The following is a 25,134-nucleotide window of genomic DNA, read 5'->3' on the forward strand; positions in this document are numbered from 1 at the left end:
TCTTTACACAAACATTGAAGGTTGGGTCTATAATCTTTCTGAAAACATTTGTCCACATTCGTCAAACAGCAACAAAGTTATAAGCCATCTAAAAATGTTGAGACCTCCTCTAATTTAGCCCCCCTCTTGAGAATATCCCACCAAACTTTGCAAAAACATGTATATCTAGATTTAAAATTGTTTTGCAAACTTTTGTGCAAATTCGTCAAATGGCAAAAACATTTATAAGCCTCTACAATATTTTGGGAACCCCCCTCTAAATGTGTTCCCTCTTGACAAAACCGCTCCACACTTTCCAAAACCATTCAGAATCAAGTCTAGAATATCATTTCAAAACTTCTTGTGGTTTAATTGAGTGGCATCAAAGTTATAAGCCATCCAAGAACTGCTTTTCACCAACCCTGTAATGCAGAAATAAGGATAGATGTCACGAAATTCTGAAGTGTCTGCGAACATCACAGGACTGCCCCTGAACATCCAGACTGTTCGCAGACTTCAGGGGTGAAAACCACCCTTTTTTGGCTTCTTATGGCCATATCCTATCCCTTCCCCATCACCCCTCACCTCCCCAGAGATTGTTTGATAAGTTTGACAAGTGCAGTGTTGTGTTTTTTTATATTTTTTTTACCATGATGACTGCGGATACTGGCGGATGTCCGTGAATCCAACATGCCAGCGTTTCCAAAAATCGAATGCACTTAACGCTTTTCACCATCCAATCAGGAGGCGTGTCCGATATCCGTGGACATCATGTTACCATCTAGGTCAATCGAATGCCCGTCCATGGACCAAACAGGGAAGTGGGTCCATGGACCGGACCCAGAGGTCAAACATTTTTTTTACCTAGTTTTTGGTCGTTTTAAAAAAAAACTACTGGATGGATTTACACCAAATTTAAAAGCACACTTTTGGGACCAAGCCACCACTGCTTCCGCAAATATGTTGAAAATAAAAATACATCCAGTAGTTTGGGCTGTAGGCGATGGAAACATTTTTGGGGAACCCTCTATAACTTTGCCCTCCCTTGACTAAAAGTCACCAATCTTGCCAAGAAAATTCAGAGCGGGCCATATACTTTTTTTGCAAAGTTTGGTAAGGATTTGTCCAGGGGGAGCGAAGTTATAAGCTGCCCAAAAAATGCTCTCCCTATGAGTTGAGCAACTTAACCATAACTACACGGCCGCTACCACAGGCCGTGTAATTAATATATATGTATATATACACACACAAAACTTAGCCAGGAATACAACTCTCCCCTAGAGATACATGGCTTTTTTTTTTATTTTGAGTGCAAAAAAGGTGAGGTGGCCTAAAAAAAGAATTATAAAAAAATGTGTCAATGCGACAGCCCTGGTCTGAAGGTGCCATGCATGATAGTCAACTTCTTCACAGTTTTGTAGTAAAAGCAACTTTGCATGAGGAAAAACAGTATACAGTTAGTTAGGGAACATTCGTGTGCCTGTAGGTAAGTGGTTTTAGCCCTCCGGCCTAGACATTGAAGAGACTGAAGATCAGGCTCATGGCCAATTAGTCCCACGCTAATCTGTTCGTGGCAAGGGAGTGAAGCTGCCACGGACCTCAGCTGCTTCGGAACGTTGGAGAACCCAATGACACGCACCTGAGAGGCGCACATGACGTTGCCTTGGACCCCGGAAGCAGTGCCTCTGTGCAGGGCTGTGCAGCACTGGTGGATGTGGCGGCATGCGCGCGAGCCATTTACTATCCTGAGGAGTGCAGTGAAGTCACTTCGGAATGCGAAGGACATCCGCTTTAAAGATAAGCGGGGCCTCCGCGCAGGGGTCACTAATGTAAGTCGTTTATTTTCGCTTCCTGCGCACCGGGCTGCATTTATTTTTAAAATCACGTAAGGGGAGCTCGGCTCCTCGTGCTTTGCTGCTAGTAAAACTGGGGCGACAGACTGTTTCGGTCAATGGGGGCATTGCTTTATGGCGCCCTTAATATTCACACTGCGGCCACATCCATTTGGCCTGCGCTGTTAAATTGCTGTCGCACGCGGTGTGAAAAACATTTCAGCCATGGATTTCTCACACGCGCCGGCCGTAGTTCACCGTCCCTCGGTTTGCCACATGCTGTTCATCACCGGCTGCTCCCGCTGAGCGGATCGTAAACCGCTTTGTTTCTAACGCGCAGAGGCCCTTTTGTGGGACATTTGATTTCGCGTATATTTGTCAGCTGACACTTGCATCTTCCTTTGCCTTCTCTGCCAGGAGAGGTGCCATTCAGTGCAAGAAAAAGAATGCGCTTTGACACGCTAACGCCGGCTTCTACGCGTCTGGCCTGCGTTATAATAAGCAGTAATGTGTATATATGTATAGTATTTATATACTGCAAACCCACATAGGAAACAGTAGAGCTAACATTCAAAAGCCATTGTATAATCCCATTTAAGGGTTTACCTCAGTCTGTAGTTCACTGACCGATAAGGTCGACGGTTACATTGGTTTGGTTTCTTTATTTGCGCCGAACCCTGAGGTAACTGGGCGCCAGAGACTTAGAGAGCGAATGTTACGTATTCCATGCATGAATCAGAGCATACGAAAACAACAGCAACAAGTAATGTAACATTCTTTGCTCTCGCTCTGTTGACCTTGAAACAAAAGCAAAATACAATCCTTACAAACACATGTTGATTTTACAGAGCTGGCAAGATTCCCTGTGGCATGCGTCAAAAGGTCTTGCAGTCCTGTTTTTATGCTGTGAATTGTGGAAGTTGTAGTTTTGCTGCTCTGCTTGCAATGTTATACTAACGCCCATTTGCGTGCCACATGTTTGCCATTCAGTGATGCCTTGTTATGCTTTGGCGGGACAAAAAGACGGAAGGTACCCATGGCATTGCCTCGCCAAACGCCAATACTGAAAACCAAATAACATTGCAGACTCTCCCACTAAACGTTGCCATATCCCACCACAGCAGTAGTGAAGCACTGCATGCCAAAGACACTTTACCACAACTGCTAAGCACATTCATCTATTGGGCAGCTATAATGCGCCTATACAGCAAAATGGTGTTTCAATACACATCAAGTCGAGGGAGGGGGAGGTACAGGGAAGAAAAAACAAAACAATTACGTTCCTACTAGGTCTTGAGACATTCAGATTGAGCAAGTGCAGTAACAAGAATGCAGGGGAGAGGGGCAGGAGGAGAAGTGTAGAATGGGGAGGAACAAGGAAGAAAGGCAAACAACGTTCCTACTAGGTCTTGAGACAATTCGGAGCGTGCAAGGGCAGTGACGGAAATGATGGGAGGGGGTGTAGGTTGGGGATGAACAGAGAAGAAAGACAGTCTGCCTAAACCCAACTTGGTCACCAAAGGAAATTACACTTGATAACAAACTTACCCACCCGGGCGAACAGCCATGATGGATTACAAAGGTCAGCATGGCTCCAAAAACACCTAGAAGCTTATCCGCACACAGGCGGGGATGTCATTTTACCAAAATGCCAGGGGTAGCGGAAGTGACATCACACGACCCTTGACCCCTGATGACATCACTGGAAGTGATGTCATTTGACCCCACCCCAAAGTGATATCGCAGGAAGCGATGGAACACGACCTTTCACCCGTTGACAAAACAGGAAGTGGCCTCACATAGCATTGTTCACTACGAAAAATATGGTTACAATATCACTATAATGTGATGTACATTTCATACAAGAATGGATCCCCATATGTATCATTAAGATCAGTGTGTATAGGCCCATATTACCAAATTACTGTGAATGCAAGCAAACGTCCATGACCAAATGATAATCATGTGTTATTATATAGCACTTACACTTAAGCGCTTTACATAGAAGAAATATACACCCAATATCACCCAACCTGTGTTGGTACCCATTTATCGACCTCAGAAGGATGAAAGGCTGAGTTGAGGTGTTTAAGAACAGACTAAATCAGTGACTCACCCCTGAAGTGTGCCTGAAATAAACCTTTAATGAGTCTAGCAATTATTGTATAGAATTCCAGAAAGACACATTTTTTGGCATTCCTATTTTTCTTTTTTAGGGTCAGTGCTGAAAGTGTTAGACTTGTGGCGCCCCTGTTCTTATTTTTCTTCTTTTTTTAAGGGTCCTGAACAAGAAAGCTAGCCACTCCAGAATTAAAGAGCTACATGGTGCTGGCCACAGCCCAGGAGCTTGCAATACAAAAATATATATATATTTTTTTAGTGGTCGCAAGGGAGACCACAGAGGTCGCACTTGCGACCTCTGGCGACCCCTAAATGACATCCTTGCGCACTGGTGTTTAGAATTGTCCCAACCAGCGAAACTGATTGGTCAGAAATTTCACACATTATGGAGAATATTTCATGCTTTTTGGCCATTGCATTATAAGGCTCAAATGAGCATAGCTAAGACGTCAGCAAAACGACACATCATATGAGTTGCATGACAGGCAGCGGGATAGCATCAGTTTCAATGGCTGGGCTCACTCTGCACGTGACCACCACTGCTCTGAAACAGCGACAGATTAAAAAGGCAAGTTACCTACACCCAATAAATTAAAACCTGGAGAGGTTACGTATACTCATTAATGCATTTGTATTCATTAATTTTCATATAGCGCTTTACGCCAAAGTGCTTTATATTGCAACAACAAGAATACATTAGAAGCATATTGCCAAACATGAGACAAATAATCGAGAACAGTAAGTAGAACAATTTACCGTGGACTAAAGAAAGAAACAGAGCAGAGGAAGACTACGAGGGAAGTACAGAGGGTTATCAGGAGGGGGGATGAAGAAGATGAGATTTTAAGGAGGAATGGAAGAGGGGTAACGGGAGATGGAGTGGAGAGGTAGAGAGTTCCAGTGTAGAGAGGCAAGGAGTTGAAAGGATCAGAAGCTGGAAGAGGCACAAGGAGGTTGTGGAACAGTGAGTAGGAAGAGGTCAGCAGAGCGGAGGAGGCACAAGGGGGCGTAGAACGAGAGGAGAGAGGAAAGGTAAGGGGAAGGGCGAGATCCCGAAGAGATTTAAAAACGAGACAGAGGAAGTTAAATTTAAGTTTGGAATGAAAGGGAAGCCAACCGAGAGAAGAAAGCAAAGAGGAAATGGAATCATGAGGAGAGAGAAGACAAAGAGTACAGATAGCAGAGTGATAGAGGAATGTGAGGGGGGCAAGATGAGAGGCAGGGAGGCCAAAGAGATGAGCAGAGCAGCAGAATAGACGAGAGAAGATAAGGGAAGTAATTAAGAGTTTAGTGGCGTGGAAGGTGAGGGAGGAACGGATTTTGTGAACATTGAAGAGGTGGCAGTGACAGGCGCGGGAGGTAAGAGAAAAGTGGGGGTAAAGGAGAGGTAAGAGTGGAAGTGGAGGCCTAGATTGCGGGAAGAGGCAGAAATGGGAAGATTAGTAGGGGAAAGAGGATGAAAGGAGGGGGAGATGGAGGGGGAAGATTAATGTGCACTGCAAACCTTTCCTTTTAGGCAGATGAAATAATGAAACAGAAATGGCATATCAGGGCACTGACACATAGGAAGATAAAGCGATTGTCACCAGCTCAAATCATTTTACAGAGAAGCCAAGATTAGGTTCCAGATATTCTGGTTCCAAACTCTCCCAATTGTCAGTTTACCACAACTTCACCCCTTGCACTTTTTGTCAGTCTTTTTTTAATGTTTGCCATTTCGGCTTTGGGTTTATTTCTGAGCATGCTTAAATTGGTCAGTTTAGAAAATTGAAGAATATGAGCTAATCTATTTGCCCTTGGGTGCAAAATTGTGTACACGTCCCAAAACTGGAATAAAAAATCTATGGCATTATTGCACACAAAGGTTGCAGCTGTGCAAGCCCTCCAATGACTTTACAGGAAGGTACATCAAATGAGCCTTGACTGTGAATCAGGTCATTATTTAAATAATATTTATTGGAAACCTGAGGCTGCAGCGTAAAACATTTATGGATAATGGTCACAAGCACCTACCCACCAAAATGATCAAAGTTTAAAGTATTCAGTCATTTAACAGGTCAGCGGGTGGAGAAGTTAAATCACCAAGGCTGACTAACAGTCTACAGTGTCAGCAAACAGCATAGAGTTAGTGATTGCAAAGTCAGAATAAGTCTATGATTATCCACTAAGCAACACTTTTCCTAAATACTGTTTTTTGTTGTATGAATGGAACTGTTTATGATGTGCCGGTAGTTTCTAATTACTCTCAAATTTTCCAGTAACTAGGAACAGGGAGCTAGTGAACTGCCCAGGGTCAAAATGTTTGCTCAAATGGAAAAGCCGAGATTCGAAACGAGATTATCTGTCTCAAAAGTAAGCATAGTGACTGAGGCTTTATATGCCCTCTTTGGCTTTTTCTAATCTTTTCATTTAATATAGCTCATTAAATAGTAGTCATTTTTATGAACACCCAAGTTTGGTAGATGAGGAAATTAAAGTGCCGCTAGCAAGTGATTTGTCAAGATCACATACTTTTGCAAAAGAGGGCAAGCCAGGTCTAAAATGCCTATTGGGTTTCTCCAAAATAGGTCGTTTGCCTATTAGACCATACTCCTTATCTGTCCGCTAGTCTTGAAGGCTTAAGAACATGCTTTATATTGGTGTTCATTATATTTCGGAGTCCAAGCAAACCAAAGCTCAAGGAGATAGTGATTTGCTCGAGATCATCAATGTTAGTCCTCTTCTGCTCTGCTCTACTACCTATCCTATCTTCGCCTCATTTCCATCCGTTACCCTCTATGTGCCTATGAGTGGAATTTGGTGCTGTTTCTCTGTGGATTTGATTAATGAAGGGGCCTTTAATTGAAGGATGTGTCATGGATTTGAGTGACAGTGTTTGGGATGTGCCTGTACGCTGTACGGTTAGGGCAAAAGTGTTGCCAGTGCGGCCCCCGGTCTAGCAGCGCCCTGTGCAAGATTTGTGCACCCCTCTACTGCCTGCCCACCACAAATACAGAACAGCAGGTGGCTCAGTTCTGTTTTTCGCCTGATACTAGAACAAGTGTCAGCCAAACAGAACGGGCCCCTCTGCTGTTATTGTAAAGTGTGTTTAAGGGCGCCTGCCCTCCAGCTCAGTGGCATGTAAACAGCACCTATTAAAGAATCCCCCTGTGATTCTTTAATAAGCACTGTTTATATGACACTGAGCTGGAAGCAAGGTGCCCCTTATTTGCTGCGCTGTTGGGGCGCCCTTGTGCGACCACACCTCGAGCTGGCACTGAGTGTTGCTATGCCTGTTTGAGGAATGGAGCGGATGCAGTTGGGCCAACTACTTTTGGGGATGGGTGAAGTGTTGGTATGTGTCTGTGGGGTTTGTCGGTTGGATAGAGTGCAAAGCGGTGCATATGGTGCAGTGCAATGTATTAGTAATAACCCAGCTAGTGCCTGCATATCCTCTTCCATAAGATATGCAACCACTTGGAGCTGTGACGGTGCATAGCAGGCAGAGAAATGCTGCTGTCTTTGTAGATAGGATGCTAATGAATGTCTGTATCTGTGCTCTTTGAGAAAAAAGAACACATCATCTCAGTAGCCTGTACAGATTTGCTATCCCCAAAAGTGATTTTCATGGGTCTCTTTAGATTGAGAATTTACATAGTAATATTTACTTAACTGGCTTGTGTTTGTTATTACAGAATTAAGTACTGTCTAATCCCTTTAGACAATCATGGATGTATTTTAACACCTTTGGAATTAAATGTATGAAACATTTGTATGAATTCAAAATATCCCTGGCACCTTCATGTGCAATAAAATGAAACACTGCATGGATCATTCACGTTCCAAACGAACTCCATTAATTTCTGAGGCTTAAAAAAGCCTCTCCTCTCCCGTTATGAAAATGTCACAAACCCTCATTTAGTCACATGTATGGTGTGTTTCTATGGGCTGGGTTTCATAAACTGGTTCAATTCGCCTTACCCTCTGTTCGAGATAGAAAAGTGGCATTTTTAGCCTAGCTTTAGGCCTTGCGCCTGGAAACTGTTGTATGAAATACAGTGCTTAATGGACCCCGTTAAAAAAGAAAATCCATATTTAGTATCACCTCTTTCTTCCAGCTTCATGCCTTGTATTTTCAGACAGGCCAGGCTCCCATTTCCTGTGGCCTCTGTCCCCCAGCCTTCCATCGTGCTCGGTGTGTCCTTGTCTTATAAGTGTCCCTCTGGCTTTAAATATAGCATGTTCCCTCTGATGTGAGGCCAACATGCATGCACATATTAGACTTGGCAGGTGTAATCTTTGTAAAATAAATTGGGTTTTCTAGATATCTAAAGATACTGGCCAGGCACTTCTGAGTGTAACATAATATATAACAAAATCCCAGGTGGCGCCTGCTGCCTTAGTAAGCCATTCATATTAGAGTGGCAGGAAATGTGTGTGTGTGCCTTAACTTCTGGCTTCACGCCAGTTGCTTGGAGCAGTTCATTCAAGAGTCTGGGCTTGCTTGGCTAATGCAATTCTTAATAATGCTACATTAAGCATACATTGTTTGTAGTGCAGCGTTAATACTTTAATATACTCTTTCTTACTAGTTTCATTTAATTCCACCAGTCATACTGAATTTGATCACAGCGATTAAATGACACGTGAAACATATGCACTGTCCTCTCTGTGGAGGACAGTCATGGTTTGCAAATCTACTGAGTGCTTAGGCTCCTAATCTAACACATCTCTTGAACCATTCCAATTGATCCATAGTCTAACTGGGCAGCTGCCAATTAGCATTTGAGGCGCTATATTTTCTATACACTTCATTAAAATGATTGCATGGCATTAGGACACTGAAATTCCAGATACCCTTGGGTTAGGTGCGCAATATAAATAAACAAATAAATACATAAATATGAAGTCTAGTTTACTCCAAGCACAGTGTTAAGTACTTGGGAAGCTTAGTTTATGTGATAGCATTACAGTGTCACCATATTTCAATATCCATAATACTCACTTCACCATAAAAAAAATCCAATAAATGACAGAGGGGCTCGTCGAGCATGGTGGACATTTGCCCGTGAAGGTGGGGAGAGCTATTTTAGGAAAACTGGGTGGGCTGATTTGGATACTTAGGTTATGCTTCGTCACTGTCTGATTGGAAATGATGGCACATCGTGCATGATAAGCATGCCTAACCCAGTATGGTGGTCTCCATTCATAATATCACATCAGGACTGTATTGCTAAGGCCATATCACTCTTCTTATTGCCAATCTGTTGCCAGTTGATCATTATAGCAAAACCTGTGCCTGCTCATCCCTATTGCCAACCCTGCTTGGACATCCCCTGCCCAGTGTTAGTGTAGTTTACATTTTGCCTGCTAATCAATATTACACATTCTGCTTTATGGCCCCTAATCTAATGGTAATTCTTGTCAATCGCAAACCCATTATTGCGCTGGAAGGGGCAACGATGTTGGAATTATTGGCCTATTCACTTGAGAAATGTGGATAAAATCCATACGGAGAATTCTTACACTGCCTAGATATGATTATTCTTGCTTGCTCAGTGACCCCATACTTTGTCTTGCAGTGGTAATTATTTTACAAGAGCACCCTTTATGGAATGTTTTGGTTGGCTTGACCAATCAATATTAAGGATTTCTGACAAATTATTGGCACTGTCACTTGGTAGTTGTTCAGAATTTCTCTTGCCTGTCGATCTGGGTCAAGGAGAGCATCTTCGGCACTTGGTCACCGGCTCATCTGCACTGTCCTTGTCCGTAGCTGCCCCTCACTCATGGTGGCCTCTGTGCTTTGAGTCCTGCACCATGGCCATGCTACTCCTGACCTGCGATGTCTCACCTTTCCCCTGCGTCAGCATCTCTTGCTGTCAATGCTGGATGAAGAGGACATCACACCTGCTTTTTTTAATTGTTCACCTTTTCTGAATCCCGCCGGATCTGCACACTTTAACAACACAGAAGCAATATGCTCTCGTCTCTATTTATCCGTGGACTCTCTCCCCAATCAGTAGTAGTAATATATGTTTCCTGCAGATAAAAAACATAAACAAAACAAACTCACATAAAATCATGCCACTTCAAGCAACGCATACATCCATCCATCCATAAATTCAGTAGAAAGCACCAAGCATTATCTGATTGTTTATACGACAGTCTAAAACCTGGTTAATAACTAAACCAAATAGTTCTGTTTATCTGAAATGTATCTGAAATCTCATAGGTCCTACTAATCAAATCTATGAGTGTCTTTGTGCGTTACAATATTCCCTGACCTAGCCTGAGTGCATCAGGTAGAAAGAGCTCCACAGAACCAGCAAACCCTCAGATCGTTGGCCAGAGAGAGTGAAATATATATATGCCACGCGATCTTCTCAGGATCTTTAGTAAGGCAACGAAATATTTGGAGGCTATATAATTCTGACTTCTCAATAATGCGCCGAATAAGGATTAGCACAACAATTTAACTGATTAGCAGATGCCTTTAGGGTGGGAAATATAGCACTGCCTCCAAAAGTAGTATGAAACGTAAAGTTCCTAGGGGGCCCTCTCGAGAACCTGATCAAGATGGCTGATCATTAAGAAAGTTCCAAACTCGGGCCGCAAATTAATTTATAATCACTGCTAGCATAATATTCACAAGTGAACGAAAGGGTTATGTGCTGCGGGTAGAGTTACAGCAGCATAAGATTGCTTGTCTCCCCCGCTACGTATTCACCTCTTGGAACCACTTGTTAGTGCGCTTCGGAACAGTGGTATGGGCACCCGAAACCCAAACTCGGGGATCTTTGTCTGACAACCTCGAAAGTGGGTATCTGACGAAGATGTTGTCAAGGTGCCAGGAGTGTCCTGAGGTTTCAACTCCGGAGAGATCGGCAAGAGTTTACCAGCGAAAGAGAAGCACAGAACCCAGCATACCCTGCACTACAAGTGTGCAGAGTCTCAGCCCAGGATGACGGCACTGGGGAGGAAGCGCTGAGCATGATGTGATATGATATGGCATTTATAACGCGCTTATACACAAGTGTTTCAAAGCGCGACAAGGCAAGGGAGGGGGACATAGGCAACACAGAGACAACGATCTTACTAGGCCAGGTGATATTGAGATCGCGCAAGTGCAGGGGAGCGGGGAAAGGGAAAGTGCGGGTATAGGGGGAGCGGGCTGTGCAATACATAGGATCAACAGTAGAAAATAAATAGAATAAATAAAAACAGTAGGTAAAAGTGAGGCCAGCTAGTTGCAGGTGCAGGGGTAAGTGCAGACTTCAAGTGTGAAGAGTTGGTGGGGACTGTAGGGATACAGAAACAGCCACCACATGCAGTGGTTGTCCGGGAGGTAGTGCAGGTGTGCAGCTGGCAGGGGAGGGGACCTGGGCCCGAGATCAGAGGGTAGCCAGGTGACCAGTGCAGTTTCAGTCAGGATTTTAGCAGGGGAGAGGAGAGAAAGCAGAAGCAAAGAGGAAGGTCTTAAGGTGCTTCTGGAACCACAGATGGTTCTCCTCAAGTTTCAGGGAGGCTGTTCCAGAGGGAGGCCCCAGCCGAAGAAAGAGAACTACCACCAACTGGTTGCTTGGAGAAGCGACTGACCCTGAGGGAGTTGGAAGTGGATGAGCAAAGAGCTCGAGAAGGAAGATATTTAGGAAGAGAGAGTTAGAGGTATTGAGGCCCCAGAAGACCTTGTGGACAATACAGAGGGTTTTGAACTTAATTCTCACTGCCACTGGGAGCCAGTGCGGAAATCTCAGTCCTGGAGAGATACGATCTCATGCATTGAGGCCAAGGACAAGTCTCGCAGTCCTGGTCTGGATTAGTTGCAGAGGCGGAGAGTAGAAGCAGGCAGATTTAGAAAGAGGCTGTTTCAGAAGTCCAGCCTAGAGAGAACCAGAGCTCTGGAGACAGTGACCTTCTGGGGGAAGGAGAGGAAAGGACAAATACCTCTGAGGAGGTGCAGCTGGTAGTGTGACTTCTTAGAGATGTCAGAGATGTGAGGAGAGAAGGAGAGAGTGGCGTCAAAGATGACTCCAAGGTTTTTAGCCTCACAGGTGAGAGAAGGAAGAGGGCCAAGAGAGGCCAGCCAGAGAGCGACAGGAAAGGAGGGAGCAGGTGTGCCAATGAGCAGGTGTTACTCTTACTGGCATTAAGGCATAGATCATTGGGTGCACACCACTCCTGGATAGGGGACAGACAGTCAGAGATGAGAGAAGAAGAGGTGGCAGAAGGTAGTCTGAAAATGAGCTGAGTGTTGTCCGCATAGCACTGAAAGTTGGAGCAGAGAGCAGCAATGCAGTGGGCAAGAAGAGCCAGGTATTGGTTGAACAGCGAGGGAGAGAGGTTAGACACCTGGGGAACACTACACATAGAGATAGAGGAGAGGAAAGACCCAAGTTGGATCTGAGATGGTCGATCGTAGAGGAAAGAGGTCGGCCAAGCCACAGCCTGATCAATGATACCCAGGTTATCATGGAGACGGTTGAGCAGGATGGCATGGTTGACCATGTCGAAGGCAGAAGAGAGATCAAGTAATATGAGGACACAGGGGGTATTGGAGTCAAGGTTGGAGAGCAGGTCTTCACGGATATTCAGGAGAGCAGTTTCCATGCTTCTGGCGGCTCTGAAGCCAGACTGGGGGTCATGGAGGCAACCAACAGATTCAGTGTGGAGATTAAGCTGGGAGATGGCCAGTTTCTCCAGGAGCGTGCCCAGGAAGGGAGTGATGGAGATTGGGCAGTAGTTAGCAGGGCAGGAGGGGTCAGCTGAGGGGAGTGCTTCAGAGGGAAGGGAAGACTACAGTGGCGAAGGAGTGGTTGCAGAAGTCACCCAAAGCAGGAGCCTGAGAGTCAATATTCCAACAAGACTTTCATGGAACTGACTTGTATAGAAACCTTTTCTGGGGAGAACAGGGGAAAGGCAGAGAAGGAGGGAGGAGAGGTGACCACAGAAGGGCCAGAGGGGAGTAGAGTTAGAAGGAGGAGAGGAAGAGAGGGAGGACAGGATATCCTGAGCCCCCAACCACAAGGCGTGGAACCCATGCCATTAGAAGCAGAAAAAATGCTAAGTCACCTGCCCTACAGCAAAAACCATTAACCCTGCTGCTCTCTTAATGGTTTGTGCTTGAGGGGTGCTACCTGCCTGGAATATGCACTCTAGCAACGAGTCTTCCCCGGGCTCCCCTGCTGTTCTTCTGAAAGAGCTGCGCATGTAACTAGCAGCAGACAGTGAAGAATTGCCGATGGACAGTGGTCCATATAGCCTTGGGCTACACAAAGCAAGTGGCTAATCCCCTCGATGTATTACTATGCAGCGCCACATATATCAGCAACTAAGTTAATGCGATAATATGTTGTTACCCTTTAGAGGAACTCAGGGCCATTTTGAGTTTATGACGTGACACCAGGCTTAGGCACCTTCTTTCCTCAATTCCTCATCTGTTCCATCATGCACCCCACACTTCGAACTCAAAGGTCGGAAGAGTGAGATGACAGGGAACTGGCTATCAGGTCCTCAACTTCAGGCCCTCATGCTGCAAATGAGGACACTGAATTAGAGGGTGCTGGATACATATAATGCGGTTCAAGATGTGGAGAAGGAGCTCAAGGAACCAGTCAGTCATATGAACTTGCATTTACCACATAGCTGATAACGTTGAGGGCTGCAATATGTATAGTCTTTTCATAACCATGTTTATTTACTTTTTGGCAAGGAAAATTACAAAAAAGGTAAAAAAATAAAATATTAAAATGCATCTTTTTTATTTTTAATATATGCTGTGCACTTGTGTTTTTAATAGTCGCTTGTGATGAAGAATTGTTGGAAATAATCTTTGACGGTTAATGGAGCTCGGGTACTGAGCACATATTGTTAAATGGGTAGTAACAATGTGTAGCTGACCTTTTTTAAATGGAAAAACGTTTATCTAATGATATAAAAGTCGACATTTGTTTGTTTGTGGCATGATTTGTTGGTTTGTCACTTGGCGAAGCATTGTTCCTTATAAAATTCTACACGGTTTCACCAATCTGTACCACATTTTGCATTGTTCCCTGTTAAGACCCTTCAGACAATACTGGCTACATGACATTTGGACACCCCACCCCATTCACCGGATTTCAGCACAAGTCAAAATTTGTTGGTGGGTTTGTGGCTTGGCGAAGTGTTGTTCCTTATACAATTACACCCCGTTTCACCACTCTGCACCGCATTTTTCTTAGTTACCTGTTAGAACCCTTGAAACATTACTGGCTACATGACATTTGGACACCCCATCCCTTTCCCCGGATTTCATCAAAAGTTAAAATGTGTGAGTGGCATGGCGACAAAGCCATAAACCATGTTCACCAGGAAGGGAAACAAAAAATGTATGAGTGGCGAATGGACCTGAGAGGCGAAAGTTGTAAGCAGGTAGCATTCCAAAAGTTTCCACATTTCTGCTGCATCAGGTGAAATTACTTTTCTAGAGGATTTTTGCAAAATGGTGCCTGCCGACGAAGCCATAAACCATGTTCACTAGGATGTGAAACTAAAAAGTTTGTTTCTCAACTGGTCCCAACACGAGGAACAAAACTCGACGTTTCTTTGGGACCTTGAAAACGAGCCATGTTTCATGGTCATAGGATGCACGATTTCCGAGATATTTGCACCTGATTGCACTGCAACAAACTGCACCACGCCAGGGTGAGGCAAAACAGCGACCTACAGGATCATTCATTTTAAACAATTGATGAGCGTTATCATGTCTGTCTACAGAGCCCATTCAGACAACGGGTACTTCTGCTGGTGATTAATACAAATATAAATGTTGACCTGTGGCTGGGAGTAGTATATTGGAAGAAGCCAAGACCAGGAGTTGGGGGGCGGGAGGTTTGTTTGCTCTTGTGCTAGTTATACCTGCACAAATGCCACTGCGCGCTCGACGTTAATAACATTAACTTTGTCTCATAAATGGCAGCCTACAGAAACCCAAATGTACATACTAGCAGTTTATCTTTTTGATCACCTTTATATGGGAGGATGAGCAGTATAAATTGAACAGCTATCGATAGTATCATGCATATTGCCCACCAATATCTGATGACTAGAGCATTTGGAGGCTCCATGGTCAAGCTAGCAAGTGTCAGTGAACCCATCACTTTATCTACTTCGGGGGTTCCCATCCTTTCCAAGTTTTACATGACTTATTTTCAGGCAGTTATTTTGTGTTTACAAATCAATCATTACGGCTTGCAGATGGGTGGTTCAAGCCATGCCCATGTGGGAGAGACATTCTTACCTTAATGTTTTGCATTTAGATCTGGAGTTGTGAAGGGTGAGTCCGCTCTTTCTGTTCACCCACTAAGCCATTGCTTTATTTGATCTGTGTATGGGCACCTGTAAGGTTATTTAAGTGCTATTGCATAGGTCTTTCTTCCTTCGGGCCAGAAGCCCCCATTACTTTCATATGTGAAGCCTACCAGCAATTATCAGTGAGCAAGCTGTGTGTTGTCAGAGGGATAAAAAGAAATGGTATTGCTTACTGTGAGCCCTTTTTGTGTTTTGGTGCATTTTAGTGCCAACACCATTGCTACAGAGAAGAGAGAAAGAGTAAAGGGTGGTTCGAAAGCCGGCTTTATCATTGGGTTATCAACTGAAAATACTGGGGCAAAGTCTGCCAATGCTGCAACTCACTAAATGCGCTATGGAGAGCATAAGCTGGGGAAGCCCTCTACGGCGTCACATCTGTGAAAAGTGGACCCAAGGAGAGCAGCGGAGCCTGCGACTTCTAGAAGTGGCCTTAACACAAGAATTAAATGGTGGCGGACCAGCGTTTACACACAGTGTGAAGCTGAGGAGATGGGAAACCCAAATCACGGTGGTGGCGTGACTACAACCCTTTCGTTGTGGGTAGAGCGCCCGTCCAATGATGCCGAAACTACAACATGGTGGAAACAGCGAGACATCCACTTAAATGCAGCTGTACCTGATCCTGGAAATAGAGGACCTAGAGCGGGACACCGGCAGAGTCAGGAAGACGCAGAAGCAGAGCAAACAATGAGAATCCAAGCCATTACAAGCCCCAGTGACGTTCCCCTGCAGAATAAAAGGTAACAGGGAGAAAGGAAGAACCGGGAGGCTGTCAGCGAATCGTTATGAAGCAGGAGAAACATGTACCAGTGGAATTGACGAGACATTGAGTTTAAAGTCAATAAAGTGGAACTGTATTTAGGTTGCAAGAGAGTTCCCTACCAGAAATACCCTGGGAAGAGGGGCAAATGACCCATAAGTTAAGAAATAAATAGTGGAGAATACCAGAGAGAATTCTGTGCATGGGAAGTGATACTTGGAGTAAACCACCCGAGAAGAGGGGGAACCCTAAGAGCGAAGATGGCATTTTACAACTAAGATGATATTTGGTACCGAACTCAAAAGGCTATAGAAACCTGAATAACAGAAGAATAAAGACACAAAAAAGGAAGCACTGGAGAACTATCCCAAAAGGGGAAGAAAGACCCAAAGACATTGTGAAAGAGTGGCAAGAACTGATACAGGAAGTGACCAGAAACAATTTAAGAATAGTCTGCTAAAATGGAATTGTGAAGAAAAGAAGTGACATTGCAATAATACAGCCTGGAGAAGGGGGACATTCTCCTGATCTTATTCAAGTTGGTTAGAATAGTGGTAGGGTCAGTTAGAACTAATTTCTGGACAGCAGACTGATTCATTTGAGACTTTCTGACAACCGACAAGCACCTTAGTTATTTACATAGGTACGGAACACCCACATAGCAGAGAGAGGCTTTATACTTATTATTTAAGAAACAAACCAGCAGAAATGACCTTGCAGTGTCCGCATCCATCTTCTGACCCGCCACAGTACTGTTGCAATACCAACAATACTTTTTGTAGAGGACAGTACTAATGACTGACAACATTCAGAAGTCCTCGTAAGAAATCTGAGAGGACCTCTGTATGTTGTTAGTTGTACTCCACCTCTCCAAAAACAAATGCTTGTAATGCTCATATCCCCCGGTTTTTATATCTGCCTTACGCTTTAATTGTTGGAAAAAGTCAGTGCTCTGTATGTGTTGTGTTTGCCTTTCAAGCATTTCTCCCTCTGTTGGAGGGATAGAAATCAAACGTAGCTTCATGGGGTCCTGAATGACCTGGATATGCATCGTGCATTCCCTTTCTACCGATGGAAACATGATTCATGCACATTTCAAAGCGCATCCCATTTCTGAATTTGGGATGCACTTTGAAATGCGTAGAAATTCCCTTTGTCATACTGCTTTGTGCAATTGCATAAACATGCAAAAAAATATATCGGAATGTGCTCATCTATGACTATGATGAAATGTCCGATTTCTTTTGAGAACATCTGCACCAGGCCAAAAATGAGCCCCATTGAGAGCAAAATTACAATATAGGATAACTATGACCAGGCTGCATTTATACATACAACCAACTGATGTACTCCCCACTCACACTGTTGCTCCTTTCCCCTTTTATGCTGTCTCTCCTTCCTCGCACCTTTGTGCTGTCCTTTCTTGCCCCCTCTGTTGTCCCTCCTCCCCCCTTTGCTCTGTCCCACCTCCCCGCTTTGCAGTGTTCCCCCTCCCCCTTTGCGCTGTCCCTCCTCTCCTTTTGCAGTCTCATCTTCCTCACTTGGCTGTTGCTCCATCCCCTGTGCATTTGTCCGTCCCCTGTGTGCTGTTTCTCTGTCCCCTGTGTGCTGTTTCACCATCCCCTGTGCGCTGTTGCTCCGGTCCCCGTGTGCTGTCGCTCCGTCCCTGTGCACTGGTGCTCCGGTCCCCGTGTGCTGTTGCTCCGTCCCTGTGCGCTGGTGCTCCTTTCCTATGTGCTGGTGCTCCTCCTCCCTTTGCGCTTTGCCTCCTACACCTTTGCGCTGCCCCTTCTCTCTCTTTATGCTCCCCCTCCTCCCTCTTTTTGCTCTCCCTCCTCCCCCTTTTTTACTGTTCCTCCTCTTCCTTTGCGCTGTCCTTCCTCCTCCTTTGTGGTCCCTTCTCCCTCGCTTGGCTTTCGCTCCGTCCCCTGTGCTCTGTCTCTCCATCCCTGTGTGCTGTCGCACCATGCACTGCCACTCCGTCCCCTATGTGCTGTCGCTCCACCCCCTGTGTGCTGTCACTCCCCCCCGTGTTCTGTCGCTGCATGCCCCATGTGCTGTCGCTCCTTCCCCCGTGCGCTGGTGCCCCTTCCCCATGTGCTGGTGCCCCCTGCCCAGGCACTTGTGCTCCTTCCCCCATGCGCTGGTGCTTCCTCTCCTGTGTGCTGGTGCTCCTTTCCACTCTACATTCCCCTTTGTGCTCTCCCTCCTCCCCCCTTTGTGCTGTACCTCCTCCCCCTTTATGGTCCCATTTGCCTCACTTTCGCTGTTGCTTTTCCCCCGTGTGCTGGTGCTTTTCCCTTCCGCGTGCTGGTGCTTTTCCCTTCCCGCATGCTGGTGCTTTTCCCTTCCCGCATGCTGGTGCTTTTCCCTTCCCGCGTGCTGGTGCTTTTCCCTTCCGCGTGCTGGTGCTTTTCCCTTCTGTGCACTGGTGCTTTCTCACCCGTGCGCTGGTGCTTTTTCCCCTGATGCGTTGCTGCTTTTTCCTGCTGTGCGCTGTTGCTCCTTCTCACCCCCTGTGCTGTGGCTCCTTCCTCCTTGTGCTGTCACTCCTCCCGTCCCCTTGTGCTGTTGTTTCTTCGCCCTTATGCTGTCACTCCTTCCCTCCCCCCATTTGTGCTGTAACTCTCCCCACCCTTGCACTGCCGCTCCTTCCTTCAAACTTTGTACAATGCTCCTGTGTACTGTTGCTGGTCTATTTTACATCAATTGGATTTTTTTTATTCTCCCTTGTGTTGCCATTTATTTCTTTTTCCTCACCCCACAGTGCTTCCATCACTTCTGCACTGCCCTTCATTTCTTCCCATGCTGTAATTTCTTCTTCCCTTTGCTGGCCCCCCTCATTCCTTCCCTCCATGCTAAATGTAAAATGCAATAAACGACACACGACAAAACTATTGGCATTGCCAATGCATGTTTCTTTGATGCCTTTTGGAACTCCATACACAATGAGCAGGAACACTTGGGGGAAGAAAGCAATCAACACCGCTCTATTCCATGTCCACATTACTTTGTTTAGTAATATAGAAAACTGCAATGTCATGTCTCAAAAGTAGTCCAATTTCAAACCATTGTTTGCCCTTTTCCTCCTTTTAATTTTTTTAAAAACTTCATTTCATTGGGGTCGAATTGCTGCAAGCCATTGTCAGATGGCATCCAGGAATTCAACCTTACGCCAGTTTCACATTGCCACAGAAAATGGTCCCATGCACAGATAACTCCGGATGCAGGCACAGCATACATACACACCCTCTATGGTCCTCGCATCAACATAAACAGGCGGCCATTGTGTGAGGAGTCGCTCCTTACTGGGTGACTCCTCTCCTGGGCTGGGGTCCCTTAATCCCACCCTGTTCCTGCTTATGCTTTCAGTCATGGCCTGCGACAGGACCGTTGAACAAGCGTTTTCCCTTGCATATGTGCCATATTAGGCACATGGAACTTTACTGTCATCGTCTGTGAGTCCTTGAATGCATGGAATTGTTTTGTGCTGCACATGCATGGCGGACGAGCTGCACCAAAGTGTGTCCCCTGTCCGGTACAAGTGCTGTACGTGTGTTCGATATCTGCAGTCATTTCATTTTCAAAAAATCGACCTACTTTGTGTGTATTCTTTGTGAATGCCAGCAGTGAGGGAAGTCTGCAACTGAAAGCAAATATCGGGCCAACGTTCTCGAATGCTACTTAATTTGCATTCTGCCGGGACACAGGAGGAGGTTTGTGAAATGTTTTAAAATTGGGGTGAGACCTTTTCAACCCCATAGTCGAGCAGACACTGATTTTGGCCTTTCATATAAGTTAATGCATTTAAATGCACTGAGTCAAAGGCTGAAAACGGGAACACATGTAGTAAAATGGGACTTTGGGCCTTATTAAGAGTTTGCTGGTGCAGTCAGAAAGTGGTGGTAATTCCATGATCTGCAATTTTGTGGGCAGTAACAGAATTACCACTGTTTTTATCGCACTGCAGTTTGACGTTGAAGTAGAGGATTTGTGGCCACTTTAAGGTAAAACAAAAATCATTGGCTTTACTGTGTGGTAAATCAGTCACTGTAAATCCAGCAAAAATACCCATGGAGTCATATGGACTCGTAAAATATGGATTTACAGACCTTGCCACCATTCATAATCCTGTGGTAAATCCACGGGATGTAGTAGCAGTAACGGTAAATAATTCTGGCGGTAAAGTGGCAAAATTATCACCAAACTCATTATTGGGTCATTTGACATACATAATCAAAGTTAATTGGATCATCAATATAATGCTTTTAATGGGGAATCAAGCATGTCCTCGGAAGGGTGTGTTAAGATGGCCTGAAAAGTCCCAGAATTACACAGAGGTCCTGGAGCCAGTCAAAACCTGGCTCAATAATGTAAATAGACAAAGTGCAAGACAAAACCCAGCTTTATTTTCATCATAATAAAGCAGGGACAGCATACAAGCATAACATTCTTGACTCTCTCACTGGTTACATAAAAACAATGGTTTATACATTCAACATATGTCATAACTGACATACTGTAATCTTGGCCGCCAAAACCTATCGGGAACGGGGATTGGATAATAGTGGTGATTACATATGCATTCTATAGGGGTTACATTTCTAATTGGATAACTCTGGTCTGATGGCTCCTCCTGCAGCCACCTCTAAATTGATATAGGTAAAAAAGACATAATCTCTGCACTATGTAACTGGCTGGCACCTTATTTCATGGGCGGCTTAACATTGGGGGTTTTCATTGGTTGGCTTCGTACTAACCAACCTTGGACAATTGACAGGTCATCAAGACATGAGCCAGACAGGGGTAGGGGGAGAGCGGTCCAATAACTGCTTTCATTTCAATTAAAGAAGATAGCATCCCCTAGTCTCTGGGCCATGAGCCAGGGTGATCACTTTGTATTTGGCATTGTGTGGCGTCTCATGTCTGGGGATATGTGTAATGAGTAAGGCAGGTGTCCTATGTGTTTTCCTTGCTAATGAATAGACAGTGTTCTCAAATTATGGGTCACGTGTGATGGGAACGTGTTTGGAATTATTTCACCCTTCATTTATTGGGATTTTAGCTAATACTAGCAGAAGTACCCAGACATAACATTCTCATCAATTGTTGAAAATGAATGATCCTGTAGGTCGCTGTTCTGCCTTACCCTAGTGTGGTGCATTGCACTGCAAATATCTCAGCAACTGGGCCTTGAAACGTGGTTTCGTTCTTCATGTCGGGACCGGTTGAGAAACATTTATTTTTTTCCTTCCCAGTGAACATGATTTATGGCAGGCACCATCTCGCAAAAATCCTCTGGAAAAGTAATTTCACCTGATGCAGCAAAAATTTGAAACTTCTGGAATGCTAGCTGCCTTACCTGCGCCTCTCAGGTCCATTCACCTCTCATACATTTTTTGTTTCCCTTCCCGGCGAACATGGTTTACGGCTTTGTTGGCAGGCCACAAACCCACAAACACATTTTTACTTTTGGTGACATCCTGGGAAATGGATGGGGTGTCCAAATGTCATATAGCCAGTAATGTCTGAATGTCTGAAGGGTCCTAACAGGTAACTATGCAAAATGTGGTGCAGATTGGTGAAATGGTGTGCAATTGTATAAGGGACAACGTTTCACCAAGCCACAAACCCACAAATCCCACCACAGACACATTTGGACTTTTATATATATATATAGAAGATTGATGCGAGTGTTATGTTTTCTCTTGTCACTGGGGACACTTTTGAGTTATTCTTCATAAAGTCTTTAGGCCTATAGTTGTCTTGCACCTGGTTTACAAAGGTTGGTTGTACTCTTATAAGACTTGAATTGATCTGGGAGTAGCCTTCTTGCGTCCTGGGAATTGCCATCTCGTGCTTTCACTGCAACGTTCTGCCCCCCCCCCAAATTTACGGTAACATTGGCTGTGGTTGTCCGCTCCTGTCTGAGCTCTGCACAGATCTGTATTTCTGTGGTTTCAGTATTTTGAGTTCTCGTGAAACATGAGGCCCTTTGTTTAATTACAAGCATGTTTTGGCTTCCCTTTTGGAAAAGATGGCTGCCCATTACTGTTGTATTTCTATTTTAGTGAGCTATATTTGCATGTCATTTGTGTTGCATTCTGCTTATACATTGCTCATGTTAGTATTCTTCATGTCTTATGTATGCTATGCTAATATTATTCATGTATGAATGCATATATTACCACATGTACGTGTTCTTCATGTTGAGTGCATGTTTGCTTTGTGTCTAATGCATGTGCCTGTATTGTCACACTGTTAGTTTTATTACTCTTGCCATCTTTAACTCAGATTGTGTCCATCTCCTGCTGTACCTTCCTGGGATAAGTGTAGTATGGTTGCCTCAGTGAGTAGCATTTCTCACCTGTGCAATATTGGGCCGGTGGAGGGGCAGAAGCTATGGATGACATATTAATCTGCCTCCCAACAGGTGAAACCCGTTTAGACATTCTTCTAAGTTACTATGTGGGTCATGTTAGTGGTGTTCCTATTAAAGGGCAGCCTTGTGTTGGAATCGGCTCTCCTGGCATATGTTACCTTGGCTCCTAAAGAATCTTCAGAGCTCGATTCACTTAAGCATGGGCCGATAGCAGATAATCCCAAAAGTGGGTTTCTTCGATTGGGTGAGTCTGAAGTCGGGTTGCAGGCGGTCCTGTAGCAAGGTCTTACCTTGGCAAGGTATCATAAATGTTCACTAGTAGTGGTGCAGATACTGGCATGATGAGGGGAAATTCCAACTTTTTATTTTTGGGATTTTAAGCCACTCATTTGACATTTGTTTATATTTTAGAAGTAGTCTCAGTCCCGATGGATTTATTGAACCTAATAAAAAGAGGTGCATTCCATTTGGAAAATAACATTTCGGAAGATGGAGCCATTGAATTGGAACTTCATAATTTGTATAACATTCCGGTCCTTCAGCGATAACAAAAGAAATTATCTATTCTAAAGTCTTCATACTTGCATATTAATTAATAGGTGGGATAATTTGAGGACCTTATTTAAAGCAAACCACAAGATTGATAAGCATGCACAATGTATCTAGTAGATGCAGTAACTATGGAGGAAATTTGAGAAATGTGCAGAGATTGTCGGAGCCAGGCCTGGTGAAAGGCTCTATGTCTAGATGGTTTCCCATGCAATTTTGTTAAGGCTGTTGAAGAAATCTGCATCCCATTGCTGTTAAGCATTATCAGTTCTATTCTGATAACACACAGTTTGCCATCTAGCTGGCTGAACATACTCCAGTCCCAATTTTCAACAAGCAAGATACAGCAGCCCCTAAATGTTATTGCCCATCTCCCATAATCAGTTAGTAACACTGATAGCGAACTTGATTTTGAAAAGACTGGCAGATTGGACCTCTTTGAATAAAGTGATAGACAATCCAATTCGGCAGTTTTGCCTTGCTATTAGATAATATATTTCCCCAGACTTTAATAGGTGCTGATTATATAATTTTGCTTTTAACAGGTGGACTGCTCTAGCAATTATGTTGAGAGCTGAGCTGTTTTCCAAAAGGATTATTACTAAAGTCTTAGTATAAAATTCTGTAAAATAACTTGGATTTACGGAAACTTCAATATAAACCTTTGCATCTCCATAGGGTGTGTATATATATATATATATATATATATATATATATATATATATATATATATATATAATATTATTTGAAAAACGATTACAAAATAGTCAAGGTTAAAGAATCTTAGTCTACAAATAGTAGAAAAAAACTATAAGGTAACATAAGCTTCATCAATAAATTAGAAAATATATTATACTAAAATCAAATATCATGGTAACCTTTAGTCACTTAGTGTTTGGTTTGAAATATTTTGATTTTGCTATAAAATGTTTTATAGTGAAGTGATGTAATGTGTTGAGTGAATATTTGTGTTTACTAAAAATGTTACACTTTTTATGTGTTTGTGTTTTTAATGTGTATTTCATTTGTGCTACATTTGTCAGTTTTCACATTTTGCCTTGTGTACTAAATGTAATTTAGCACACCTTACAAGATCTGGTAATGATAGGCTTTAAAGGGCATATATGCACAGATTTTCACGTACATCTTACATGCATATTTTTGTATGCATATTATAATGACTATGTACTTAAATAATACTATATTTGTAAATTATAAATGTGTACATATTGATATTTCTTGAAGTAAATGTTAATACATTTTTACTGTATATATATTCATAGATTTTACTTTAGTGTGTTTTATTTTTGTTATGTTCTTTACTAAATTATATATTTGCAATAATTACATTTAGTTTAATATTTTATATGTAAAGTATCAGATTGGAATTTATGTATATTTTCTTATTGTACTTTTATGCTTAAAAATTTTTTCGGATTTTTGTTTATTTTCAATTTTTGGAGGAATCATGCTTGCATATATTACAATTTAAGTTGGTTATGATATAGTTATTACAAATACGTTTATACTTTGTTTTAACATTTATTAAAGGTGTACAATTAACATGCTTTTTAATATTTTTACTTTTTATACAATTACTTGTTTGTATTGTCTATTTGTTATTATGTTATGAAAATATTGTATTCAATGAAGTTTGTTGGTGGGTTAATGTTCCCGTGATATTAGATTATAGTATATTTTTTTAATGTATTGTTAAAGCTTATTATGTTGTTTCCTTAATGTTATTAAGATTGATGATACAGCATTTGATATGGTTTTTATTTGTGGAAATGCTGTTGAGTTTAGGAGTAGGGAAGCCTCTTTGTGCCATCCCTATTAGACAGGTGGCTCACCAGCGATACCTAGGGAAAGCTGGGCCAAGGTATAGGAGAGTTTTTCTTGAGGGACAGCTATAGTTTAGTATTAGTGCAGGTTTCATGAATGTATTGTTTGTCCACCCTCTTTTGTGATATAAATAGACACCCCATGTGTGGAGGAACCTCATTTCTAAGTGGGGACAATATTACAATCACTGACCTGCTGTATTATAGTGATGTACAAACTATACATGTCTCTGTAAATGTGGTATATAAGCTGTACATTCATTCTGAGTGTGCGTAATCTACATACTCTACATGTCGATGTACATTTTGTATTAAAGCTATATTAATTCGGAGCGTGGA

General features: G+C 43.3%; 1 protein-coding gene across 1 annotated transcript in view; it reads left to right on the forward strand.

The window, feature by feature from the left end:
- The first annotated feature begins 1,585 nt into the window (after positions 1-1,585).
- The window catches only part of MYO3B (myosin IIIB), a 3,387,754-nt gene continuing 3,364,205 nt past the window's right edge, over positions 1,586-25,134 (forward strand). The window contains exon 1 of the mRNA XM_069616181.1: positions 1,586-1,808. Coding sequence (XP_069472282.1) covers positions 1,753-1,808 — 56 coding nt within the window. The 5' untranslated portion in view covers positions 1,586-1,752. The remainder of the gene's footprint in view (positions 1,809-25,134) is intronic.

This window comes from Ambystoma mexicanum, chromosome 9 (assembly GCF_040938575.1).
Source record: "Ambystoma mexicanum isolate Mex_15411 chromosome 9, UKY_AmexF1_1, whole genome shotgun sequence".
NCBI lineage: Eukaryota > Metazoa > Chordata > Amphibia > Caudata > Ambystomatidae > Ambystoma > Ambystoma mexicanum.